The sequence below is a fragment of the Gossypium arboreum genome, chromosome 4 (assembly GCF_025698485.1).
Source record: "Gossypium arboreum isolate Shixiya-1 chromosome 4, ASM2569848v2, whole genome shotgun sequence".
NCBI lineage: Eukaryota > Viridiplantae > Streptophyta > Magnoliopsida > Malvales > Malvaceae > Gossypium > Gossypium arboreum.
The window spans coordinates 94,908,534-94,919,646 of NC_069073.1; the positions used below are offsets into that span (position 1 = coordinate 94,908,534).

The 11,113-nt window shown below is 32.2% G+C and overlaps 1 protein-coding gene across 1 annotated transcript; it reads left to right on the forward strand.

Moving 5' to 3' along the window:
- Window positions 1-1,204: 1,204 nt before the first annotated feature.
- On the forward strand, window positions 1,205-2,758 carry LOC108459789 (protein RGF1 INDUCIBLE TRANSCRIPTION FACTOR 1-like). Its single transcript, XM_017759192.2, has 3 exons — window positions 1,205-1,707; window positions 1,804-2,022; window positions 2,233-2,758. Exons 1-3 carry the CDS (start codon window positions 1,525-1,527, stop codon window positions 2,428-2,430), a joined length of 600 nt encoding a protein of 199 aa, XP_017614681.1. The 5' UTR covers window positions 1,205-1,524; the 3' UTR covers window positions 2,431-2,758.
- The last annotated feature ends 8,355 nt before the right edge of the window (window positions 2,759-11,113 follow it).

Consider the following 11,113-nt stretch of genomic DNA (forward strand, 5'->3'; position numbering starts at 1 on the left):
ATACAGCAAACCCTCTTTAATGGAATGCACATACTTTTGGTTCATGATTGCTCACATGAATATTATTATTATTTATTTATAAAGGAAAACAATGAGGGCAAAAATTGAATGATATCCCTAGAATCTCATAGTTATTAATAAAATTAAAACTTAAAGTTGTTATGCTAAAAATAAGATTCTGATGTGATTAGCATTACATCTTAACTTTTAGGATTATCAATATCTTTTTTAAGCTAAACCATGTTTTAAAAAATTTAATTTCAAAAAAATTCTCAAGACATTTTCCTTATGCAGTGCACTGCTGGAACCCACCCAAAAGCAATGTGGAGCTGGCAACCCTACAACTATTTATTATATTAATATAAAACAGCTGTGTATTTTATTTTCCCCCAATACTCTAAGAAGAAGTTATACATTAAGCTTTTAAAGGTATTTATTTACTCCCAAAATTTGATTTGATTTAACTTGCTGCCTAAATTAATTCTTAGTAAATATGGTTTGTGGATATAAAAGCGAGAAATTATCTAGTGTAGTGTTGTTTCATAAGTAGATAAATCTCAATTACTATAAAATCATATGAAAAACTAAGTTATATTTTCAATTTATTCTTTGATTGATGTGCCCCTTTCGTGACTCATGTCTCCTTCCCTTTATGAGAGGTTCATCATGTGGATTTGTTGTCAAATTAAAATTGACTCTTCCCACACATTTTAATTTGAAAACCTAGATATATTATTTTTAAAAATCTATGAACATCAACCCTCAATGTTATTATCAAAAAATGTAAAATTTTGGCAGTATCACTTCATTTATGAGTATTATTAATAGCATAAAATATATTATTGTGTTATAATTCCGTAGTTATTGTTTTATTTATGATGTAATTAATTAATACAATAAAACGTAATTAGTTAATAATAATAATATAAAAATCCTTTTCTTAATTTCCAAATCCTTTGCCATAGCGTGCCGTTTCGAGGGAACTCTGTGAAAAGACCATCATTTCGCCATTTTTTCTGTTAAAATAAATTATTTTTAAAAGCATATAATGAAAAATAAAAAAGAATCTAAAACAGTGGGACCCTTTATTTAAAGCAGACCATGGTGATTAAGCCACGTGGAGGACTGCCCATGTGGCGGAAAGTTAGGTGGTGATCAAATTGTGTGAACAGCTATTTCATTGAAGCTTCAGTTGCGTAGCTAAGGGGGGGCCGACCTTGTGCCTACGTAGAGACGCAAAAGAAGAACCAAAAGTAGCGTAAGCGCCAAAGCCATCCTTGTCTATTCCATCCAACGGCTGTCCAAAAACTTCAGCCTCCACCGTCGATCCCATCCGTCGACCCCTTTGCTGCATTTGTTGATCAGCTTTGTCCCTTAGTCTAGGCGTTGTTTTTGTTGGTTGATTTCTAAGTTGCGATTTCTTGTTACCCCTTTTTTTCTCTTTCTTTCTCTTTTTATGCTTTGCATTTTGATCCTTTGGCTACACCCCCATTGCTGATCATTGCCATTGCCATTGCCATTGCCATGGCTACAATGCTGGTGCCGCCATGGCTAGAGTCATTGCTAAGTACTGCCTTTTTCACAGTATGCAGAAGTCATGGAGATGCAGGTAGGAGTGAATGCAACATGTATTGTTTAGACTGTAAAGGAGATTCATTTTGCTTTTATTGCCGTTCTTCTAAACACAAGGATCATCAAGTAATTCAGGTAATGCTCCAAATTTGGTATCTCATTTCCATGATGTAAAAATAAAACATAAAAAAGAACCATGTTCTGAACACGAACTAGTTTGTGTTTTGTCAGATAAGGAGATCATCATATCATGATGTAGTGAGGGTTACAGAGGTTCAGAAAGTGTTGGATATAAGTGGGGTACAAACTTATGTGATAAATAGTGCCAGGGTTCTATTCTTGAATGAAAGGCCTCAACCAAAATCTGGGAAATTAGGAGTTTCTCATTTATGTGAAATCTGTGGAAGAACACTCTTGGACCCTTTTCGTTTTTGCTCATTGGGTTGTAAGGTTAGCATAAATTAATCCCCCTTAATCTTCTCCATTTTGCATCGCATTATCATCAACATATATCCCTCATTACATGCATATATATAGACATTACCATCACAGCTACCACACACCACATCGATCATCATTATCAATTTCTCACTATAGATGCTTGGATTGAGTAAACAACACAATGGGTTTTTAATCTCATTCGTAATATTAACTTAGCAGCTTGTAGGAATAAAGAGGAATATTGGGAATGCAAGTTTTAACATAGAAGAAGAAGGCATAATAATATCGAAGGAAGAAGAAGAAGAAGAAATGCGTGAAGGGTCACAACGAGACATTAACCCTTCGACGCCTCCCCCACCTCCTTCAAATGCAAGGCGAAGAAAAGGAATTCCTCACCGAGCACCGTTTGGGTCCTAAAACCCAACTACTATCAACTATTTTATATATACCAAATATTCCTTTAATTACTTAACCTTATATTTTCCTTTTGTTTTTTTTTTTTTCAAAAGAGAGGGTACATTACACTTATTTTGGGGTTTTTAATTTGTAAAATTTTCCTAACTAAAGGGAGATGTTAGGGTATTTTAATTTGGTTAGGAAGTCCCAGAAATAAAAACAAAAGGGCAAGTGAGTTTTGGCTTTTTGGAATTGGGGAATTGGGTCCCATTTTACAACAATTTCTTCTATATAAATATTGTAAAGAAGGTCAATAATGTCAAGGATTTAGAAACGTTAATTATTGATAGTTGCAAGGTGCACATTGAAATTATCATGAAATTTAAGGGGATAAAAGAACGCCCAAGTCTTTGTGGAATCCCATTTTTTTTTTTTTTATAGTTTTCATGGCTCCACCAACCCACATGGGCCGTTCACATAAAGAAACAAACTTTCTTTTTCTTTTTTATCCTTTCTTTAGTTTGTTAATTCGTGAAATGGCTAATCAACGTTTCTTTTTAATTTTCCATTTTGTGAATCCATTCGATGTTTTTGTGGTTACTCCTTTTTATCACTCTTTTTTCTTTTCTTTTTCTTTTCACTTCAATAAGTTTTTTTCTTATACAAAAAAACTTCTACAAGATTTACAAAAGGGAGCTATAAGAAAATGTCAAATTTGGAAAAGGTAAAACAAAAATATACAGAAAAATAAAGATGGTTAAATGTTTGATGGACATTATGGAACCTCATCCATTGTCATTGTGCAACCTCCACCATTCTCATTCACAACTATGACTTTTTTTAAAAAATATTTTTAAAAAGTTTGATGTTGCTGTTAAAAAGGTTTTTTTTAAAATAATGATAAATTATTTAGTATATTGTTAATGGAGTTTTTAGTTTTAATAAATAGAGTAAAAGGGTTGATAAGTATTCTATAGAGTATAGTAAAATATTAAAAATATATTTTTAAAAAAGAACCACATGACAATTTTTAAAGCTGCTTATATAATAAAACAAGAGTACATTGTCAATGTACCAAAAACTAGGGTTGAGCAAAAAAATCAACCAAACAAAAAATCGACCCGAACCGAGATATTTGGATTGTTTATGGAATGCAAGTTCAAAAATTATGGTTACCCATAACCAAATCAAATTCTAGTTTTTATTAATATATAATTAATTTTATTTTTATTATCTAAAACAAAATTTTACATTTAAAATAATTTAAAATTCTTGAAAATTCTTGTTTTTTAGAAATAGTTATGAAAAAAGACCTTAAAATTTTGTGAAATAATATTCAAAAGCCATAAAGCAAAGCTCATTTTATCAAAATAAGTCTAAAAACCAAAACAAAAATTTAATATGGAAAAATAAAGAATAGAACCAAGTCGAATCATATTATGATGGATAATTCAAGAAATTTAAAAAACCCAACCGAGTCGAACGGATATCACCCCTACCAAATACTAACCCAAAAGTGAATCGTCTATGTTAAACATAATGTTGTAATATAGAAAATTTGCATTAAATGATATTCAAATTCATTAATATTATAATATATGGAATATATCAACTTAAATTAGTATAAAAATAAAAATACTTTATTATAATTCATCAATATTTTAATATATAAAATATAAGTTTTAAATATTTTTAAACAATCAATATAAAATTTAATTTAAATATATAACTTATATTTTAAATATTAAAATTACATAACTTTAAAAATTATATATTTTAAAAATTAAAAGGAAAATGAAAGGAACCCACTTTTGTTGAATCATAAATGAGGATAATAGAAATCAAAACTTATTTTTCAAAAACCAAAAGTTATAAATTGTAGTTTTAAAAATACTTTTCAATTTGAAAAACACTTCTCATTTCAAAAGTATTGTTTAGCATTACTTATGTATTGAAAAGTGTCTTTTTAAAAACAATACTAAACGTAACCTTAATAATATAAATTATAGCTACCGAAGCCTTATCTTAAAAGGTAAAGTTGAATTTTGTTATACCCTATGTAGTGAACCTCTTAGAGCACCCATAGAGAGTTTGACACATGTCTCCTAATGGAACCAATGATACCGCGGACCAACAACTAGTTTGCGGACCTTGTAAATGGTTCGTGAACCATAACTTAGCGAACTTCAAAGCTATGTATCTTTGCTAAAGCTATATAAGGACCACGTGAAGCCCCAGAGTAATTGATTGCTAATCATCCTAACATGTCTCATCCTAGGACGTCATATCACCGTCATTACCAAAGGCATCAAATAAGACTTCCACATCAACAACCTAAGGACGAGTAGCTAAGTTTGTCCCCCACTATAAAAGCGTCATGCAAAAAGTTTATGTGAGTCTCTCTTTTATATTCACTCTCCCTTTGTAGAATCTTTGAACTCTCTCTACAAAACCATGATTTCCTTCCAACCTTTAGACTCTTTCTATTAATTCCACCTTCATCTTCTTCCTTTGTTCACCTTATTAGTTAACAATTGGTGTAGTGAGAATGGACAGGCATGCCATATTTAGGTACCAATGATCCTCCTAGTACTGAGTTTGACCCCACTAATGATCAAGTGGCAGACCCCATTGGTCATAATACTGGAGAAAACATGGAGCAGGCTAGGAAATCGAACAACGATTCATTGCATGCTCGTTAACAATATCCCTCACAAAATAAGGCAACCCACAAAGTAAAAAAAACCCTTACCAACAAAATTTATACCACCATTTTTACAAATACCCCACATGGAATTTGTAACAGCCTGCCTGATGAAGTCTTTATATCTGGTTACTATTTGGCTTAGAGTTGCGAAAATAATGGTAGATATGAGTAAGTAAAGTGTTTGATTGGATAAGTATAGAATTATGTTATTGCGCCATTTAGTGAACTCTTATGTTTTGGCGAGATTTATGGTTTGGGGAACTGTTCTATTAAGTATTTGCCCAACCCAGATACTTTGGGTGAACTTATTAAGTTCGTAGTTGTTAGATTTGTTTATTATTTTAGTATAATAATTTGGTTAGTTAAGTGAGATTTAGTTAAAACAGAACTAGACTACTGTAGATGAAAAGATGTAAATTATGTTAAATGCACTTAATCACGAGAATCAACAATGTTAGTGGAATTATCTGTTCTCCCACTAATCCTTGTCTCCGTGCTTAAGTATATTAGGATAGCGGTGGTCTTTCTAAACACTTTTACGTTTTCATCTTCCTTCTTGATTTACTCTAAAACTCTTTGAAAACTTAAGTTCGAAAAACCTCTTTGAAGTAAGGTTCACAATATTCAACTAAATTATACATTAGTACCAGCTCACTGGTAATTACTGATAAACCTTAGGTTATCCTCAAAGTCATTTACGTGTTCTTTGTTCTGCATGCATAGATGTTAGAATGGTGTGTAAGGAAAGAAACTTCTGGATTCTAAATTAAGTGTTGTTGATTTTTGCATGCATGATCATATTTGATAGATTGATAATATGATATGTTTAATTATCTATATTTTAGCTAAAAAATCTATCAAAGGTCCAAGTGATAAAGGCAAATGATCTGCTATGTGGATTGTGCTAGAATTTCTAGTGAGTTCCTTTTTACTTCCATGTGTTGTAAGTTTCTTTATTTTATAATTTTTTGCAAGGTAAGTATTCTTCGTTTGTAATAAATGAAAAGTGTATATATGGATAATGGTTATTCAAAGTCATCAGTTTGAGTTCAATATGTCTGTGATATGAATTAAGCGTCATTCTTCGTGCTTAAGCCACTACTATATGCTTCTAATATGTATGATACTAAATGATCTGATATGTGTTGATGGATATGAAGAGATATGTTTGTGTAGCCTCCAGCAGATATATTACAAACCGAATTGGTAGATCACGATAAAACATGCTATTCTAAATGAAAATAATATGATGAGTTAAGGGGGGTATGTATGTAAATAAGACTTAAAGATATGCCTCTGATTTTGAATTATGGGTACGTGGCTAGCATGAAGATGAGTTTTTTGAGTTATGTTAAGTTGGTGTACAGTATACGCCCAAATCATAAGTAAGTTGGCATAATGAGTTTGCTTGTGTTCTGTATATGCTATTGGGTGTACTATGTGAATGTTTGTAAATTTCTTAGAAAGGTTTCAGTTGTAATATCATAAATATTATGTATGATTTCTATTTGGAACTCACTAAGTTCTTATGAATTTACTCTATTACCTTTTCCTTATTCGGCTTGTTGACTAAAGGAAGACTTGTTAGAAGGACTATGCTAGAGTGTTGCTACTATTATGAGCTGACTATTTTGTTCTGTATATGCATGACTTGTGAGGCTAATGCATAAATTTATTTTTGAAATGATTTGTAAAAGGAACTCTTGTTCTAATCAGACTATATTTCTTTGAGATCTTTATTAAATATTAAAGTTTAACTTAAAGTATTATATTTTGATTAATGAAGTTGCCGATTTGAACTTATACATCATATGGCTTGATCGTTGTTATAAACTATTAATGATTTCATTAAAACTTTATTAAATCAATAGTTATAATATGTTGTATATTTATAACTTGTAAAAAATTTGTAACGCTTCCGCCAAAATCTCTTGAAGTTAGTTTGATTTTAGGTAGTGACATACCATACTCGAATCTTGTTACAAGGTCGGGTTTAGTATGTTATAATATTATAACCCCAAAAGTTAGTACCATGCTGGAGCATCACTAACAGACCAGGGGTCCCAACATCACCAATCTGGTAATCAACACTATCCGGTCATGCAAGAGAGAATAAAAGTTATGGAAGAGAATGTTCTCTTAACAAATGAGATACAAAGAGCAAAAAAAGTTTACCCAGGAGCAAATGGAAAGGCAAAGGAAGACAAATAAAAGAAATGAAAAGCTCATCAAGGAGCTTAGGGCAAACAATATGAATCATGAGCAAAATCCTAAGCGTAGAAGGGAAAAATCCGTCCACACGATTGACAACATGCAAACCAAGGTAATGAAAATTTAGTAGAAGAGGATGTTGAGATGGATTATTGTAAACTCTAAATATATTGATATTCAACACTTTATTATATGCAATTTATGCAAATTTCGAGTAAATAAATAACTTTTTTTGTGATTTTATGCTTAATTTTGTGATTTCTATGGAAATGTGTTAACTTAATGAAATTTATGCTAAATGCATGTTTTTTTTTTATGAATAATTGAGCTAAGGGAAAATATGGAAGAAATTTGGTTGTTTTTGGGTTTAAACAGGTATAACTTGCAGTTTCCAGATTCAGTCACGTTAGGCTTCAAAGCAACTTCATTCCAGACCTAATTACATAAAGGCCTAGAATTGTTTAAAAGGAGGCCTAAAACCATCCACATATCATCTTATGTACCCAATTTTCATGAATCAAATATGAAAACATCATGATAGAATCAAAGGGATCTTCTCTTGATTCAAGCATCCAAATATCCCAAAATTAACCATCTTATCTATACTTCCTTATTACTTATCAAAGGCTAACCATTCAACTCCCAAAAATAGAAAATTTAATTCTATTTTTCTTAAAAAAAATTAGCAAACTTTCCCCTTAATTCAAGCCTCAACCGACCACACTACTGCTAAAAATCACAGTCAAACCACTCACCTTTCCACCAAGTAGGGGTCAGCCACAAAAAGGAGGAAATTAAGCAACCATACTATCTAAAAATAGCATGCCGCCACCTATTCCTCCACACATCATGGGATGACACACTTAAGGGAGAAAATCAATGATTCCCTTACTAAAAATAAAAAGGGACGTTGGAGCTTAACAACTATAAAATGAGGCATTCATTTCATCAGAAAAACACACTAATTTTTAGAGAAAAAAACATTTAAGTGTTCTTTGTTTCCTTATGGCTTGCTGAGTATTTTCTTGCCCCAAAATAAGGCAAAACACTTTCCAAAAGTGAGAGTAGCCAGAAAGAATGACTTGAGAGGGTACATGTGATTTAACATAAAGAAGAGGAGGAGAGCCACCATGGGAAGTTGCAATGAGTAGTTGTAGATAACCCCCTACAGTTCAACTATTTTATCTTTTTATTGTGAAATAGTTGTGGATAACCCCCTCAGGTACTCTTCTTCCCTTTCTTTTTATTATTATTTTTACTTTCTTTGTTGAAAGACATGTTTACATCTCATCTTTATGTTTTCAATTTAATATTACATGACTTAATTGAGTTTATTTAGAATAAGTATGAATCATGATTTAAGTTGATTGGTTTTTGTATTGTGAATATTTCGTGCAAATGATTGTTTCATTCATTTAGGTTTAATTCATGTTAATACTTGTAAATGTAAGCCTAATATGTGTAGGTTAATGAATTAACTATTTAATTTGAAAAGAGGCAATGGTTAATAGGCGAAAGACCTAAATGGTGCATATCATGTCGGTATTGAAAGATGTTTGTTGTATGAATAAACTATATAAAATGCCCAAAAGGGTTATTTCTAGGTTAGTTTGACATAGACATATACAGAATAACTTAGGGACATAATAAGACTTCAATAGAAGCCTATACCTCAATTAAAATTGGGTTTAATGATTTTTGATATTGCCACGATCCTTTCATGATATTCTTTTTATAATTGTTAATAAACTTTTGTTGAGTGAAATACTTGTTCTGGTCTATTCATGTTATGTTTATTAAATCTTGTGTTTCATCTTTCTGTTGTGATTATTCTTCTGTAATGTGTGAAGCCCTAAAGTGACCCTAGTCGGAAAGCGGTTTCGGGACCGCTAAATCGAGTCACCAAATTATTTGAAAATGATAATTATTGTCTAAAATATGTGAATGTGAATGTGTGAAAGTTTTAAGCTTCGATTTAGTTAATTGCATGTCAATTTAGTCAATAGGACTTATGTGTGACACTTTTGAAATGTGATAGGTTAATCTATAAGGATCTATTAGTACAAGTAATCAAAGGGGTGGAATTGCATGTCAATTTCCCCATTTAATTAGTAGTGGCTGGCCATGACAATAAGGGTGGACAAAATGTGATGGGTAAAACATGTCATAAACATGTTGTGTTAATGCTTTATGTTAGAAATGATAAAATAAGGAGTATGGTAATAAAATAATGAAAAGGAAAATGATGAAGAAAAAAAAAAAGAAAAAGTTCTCATGTTGTTGAACTTGGCCGAATAGAAGAAAGAAAAAGAAGGGAAAGAGCTTGGAGAAAATCGGCTATGGTGGTTCACTAGACTAAGGTATGTTGATGTTGTTCCATGAGATTCATGCATAGTTTTAGTTGTTAGCTTGAGTTCTACCTAGCCCATGGTTTAAATCTTTGCTATGAGATGGAGATGATATTCGGCCGTGGGTGTTGTCTTCTTGGTTGGTGTTTGATGTTGTGGCGATGAGGCTTGAAGATGAGCTAAGTTTCGGCTAAGGTGGACTTGTGTTGATGTCATTTGCATGCTAAGTGTGAAGCTTTGTAGTGATACATGTAATGGTGATTGATGACTCTTGGATTTTCTTTTTAGCATTTTGAGTTAGACATTAAGTTCTTTGTTTAACCCATGACCAAAATTGAAATGGTATGGTGTCTTGATGCATTCGGCCATGGTAGGAAGTAGATGAGAATTGGTAGTAAGGTGAAGTGCAAATGTTAGTATTTGATTACTAGTGTATATATGTGTATTAGCCGAGTTTTGAACTTGAAACAAAATGGTATGTAGTCAATACAAGTAACCATATTTGTAGGAAGTATGAAGCATATAATCGGCCTCAACATGGACATGCATATTCGGCCACATGAGGTAGATGTGTTGCATGTATTCGGTTAGAGGCAAGCATATTGATGCTTTTATCTTGGCTTAGATAATCGGCTAAAAGAGAGTGTGGGCTAAAATATTGAGTTGATTCATGATTTCGTATATATGTGACTCTAATGTCTAATGTATATATGGGTTAAGTACCTTGAGTTTCTCTTTTTGATGTTCAAATGATTAAATCAATTTATTTGTTAAATTAAGCTCAAGAGCAAAGGGGAACTAAATCCAATAAAGGGAAGGAAAAAGTGATCGAATAGCCGTCGAAATCGTTCGACAACATCCGAGGTAAGTTTTCGAGTAATGAAACTTAGTTTACGATTTGATTAAGTCATGACGTATAATCATAACAATTATACGGCGATATAATGACTCTACTTGAATTATATGTTGAGTTAATTAGTCTATACGTATGATGGGTAGCCGTATGTGCATAGAGATCATGTCATAAAGCAAACCAAATCATGCTGTTTGTATGTGGCTATTGAGCCGAAAATGGGAATGCTTAATAATTGACTTGTGTTTGAATTATAGTTATGAAAATGAAATAAAGATGTATCATGATTTACTGATATGTGCATGAATATTCGGATGATAATTCCGGGCTAAGTCCCGAAGGCATTTGTGCTAGTGACTAATTCCGGGCTAAGTCCCGAAGGCATTTGTGCGAGTTACTATATCCGGGCTAAGTCCCGAAGGCATTTGTGCGAGTTACTATATCCGGGCTAAGTCCCGAAGACATTTGTGCGAACTACTATATCCGGGCTAAGTCCCGAAGGCATTTGAGCGAGTGGCTATATCCGGTTAAAGCCCGAAGGTACTTGGTTTGGGAATGAGCGATCTTGCTGTAATAAGTTCAATT

Coding starts and splice junctions, on each gene's coding strand:
- LOC108459789 (XM_017759192.2), top strand. CDS start 1,525: ATGGCTACAATGCTGGTGCCGCCATGGCTAGAGTCATTGCTAAGTACT. Junction 1,708..1,803: donor AGGATCATCAAGTAATTCAG/GTAATGCTCCAA, acceptor GTGTTTTGTCAG/ATAAGGAGATCATCATATCA. Junction 2,023..2,232: donor TTTGCTCATTGGGTTGTAAG/GTTAGCATAAAT, acceptor TTAACTTAGCAG/CTTGTAGGAATAAAGAGGAA.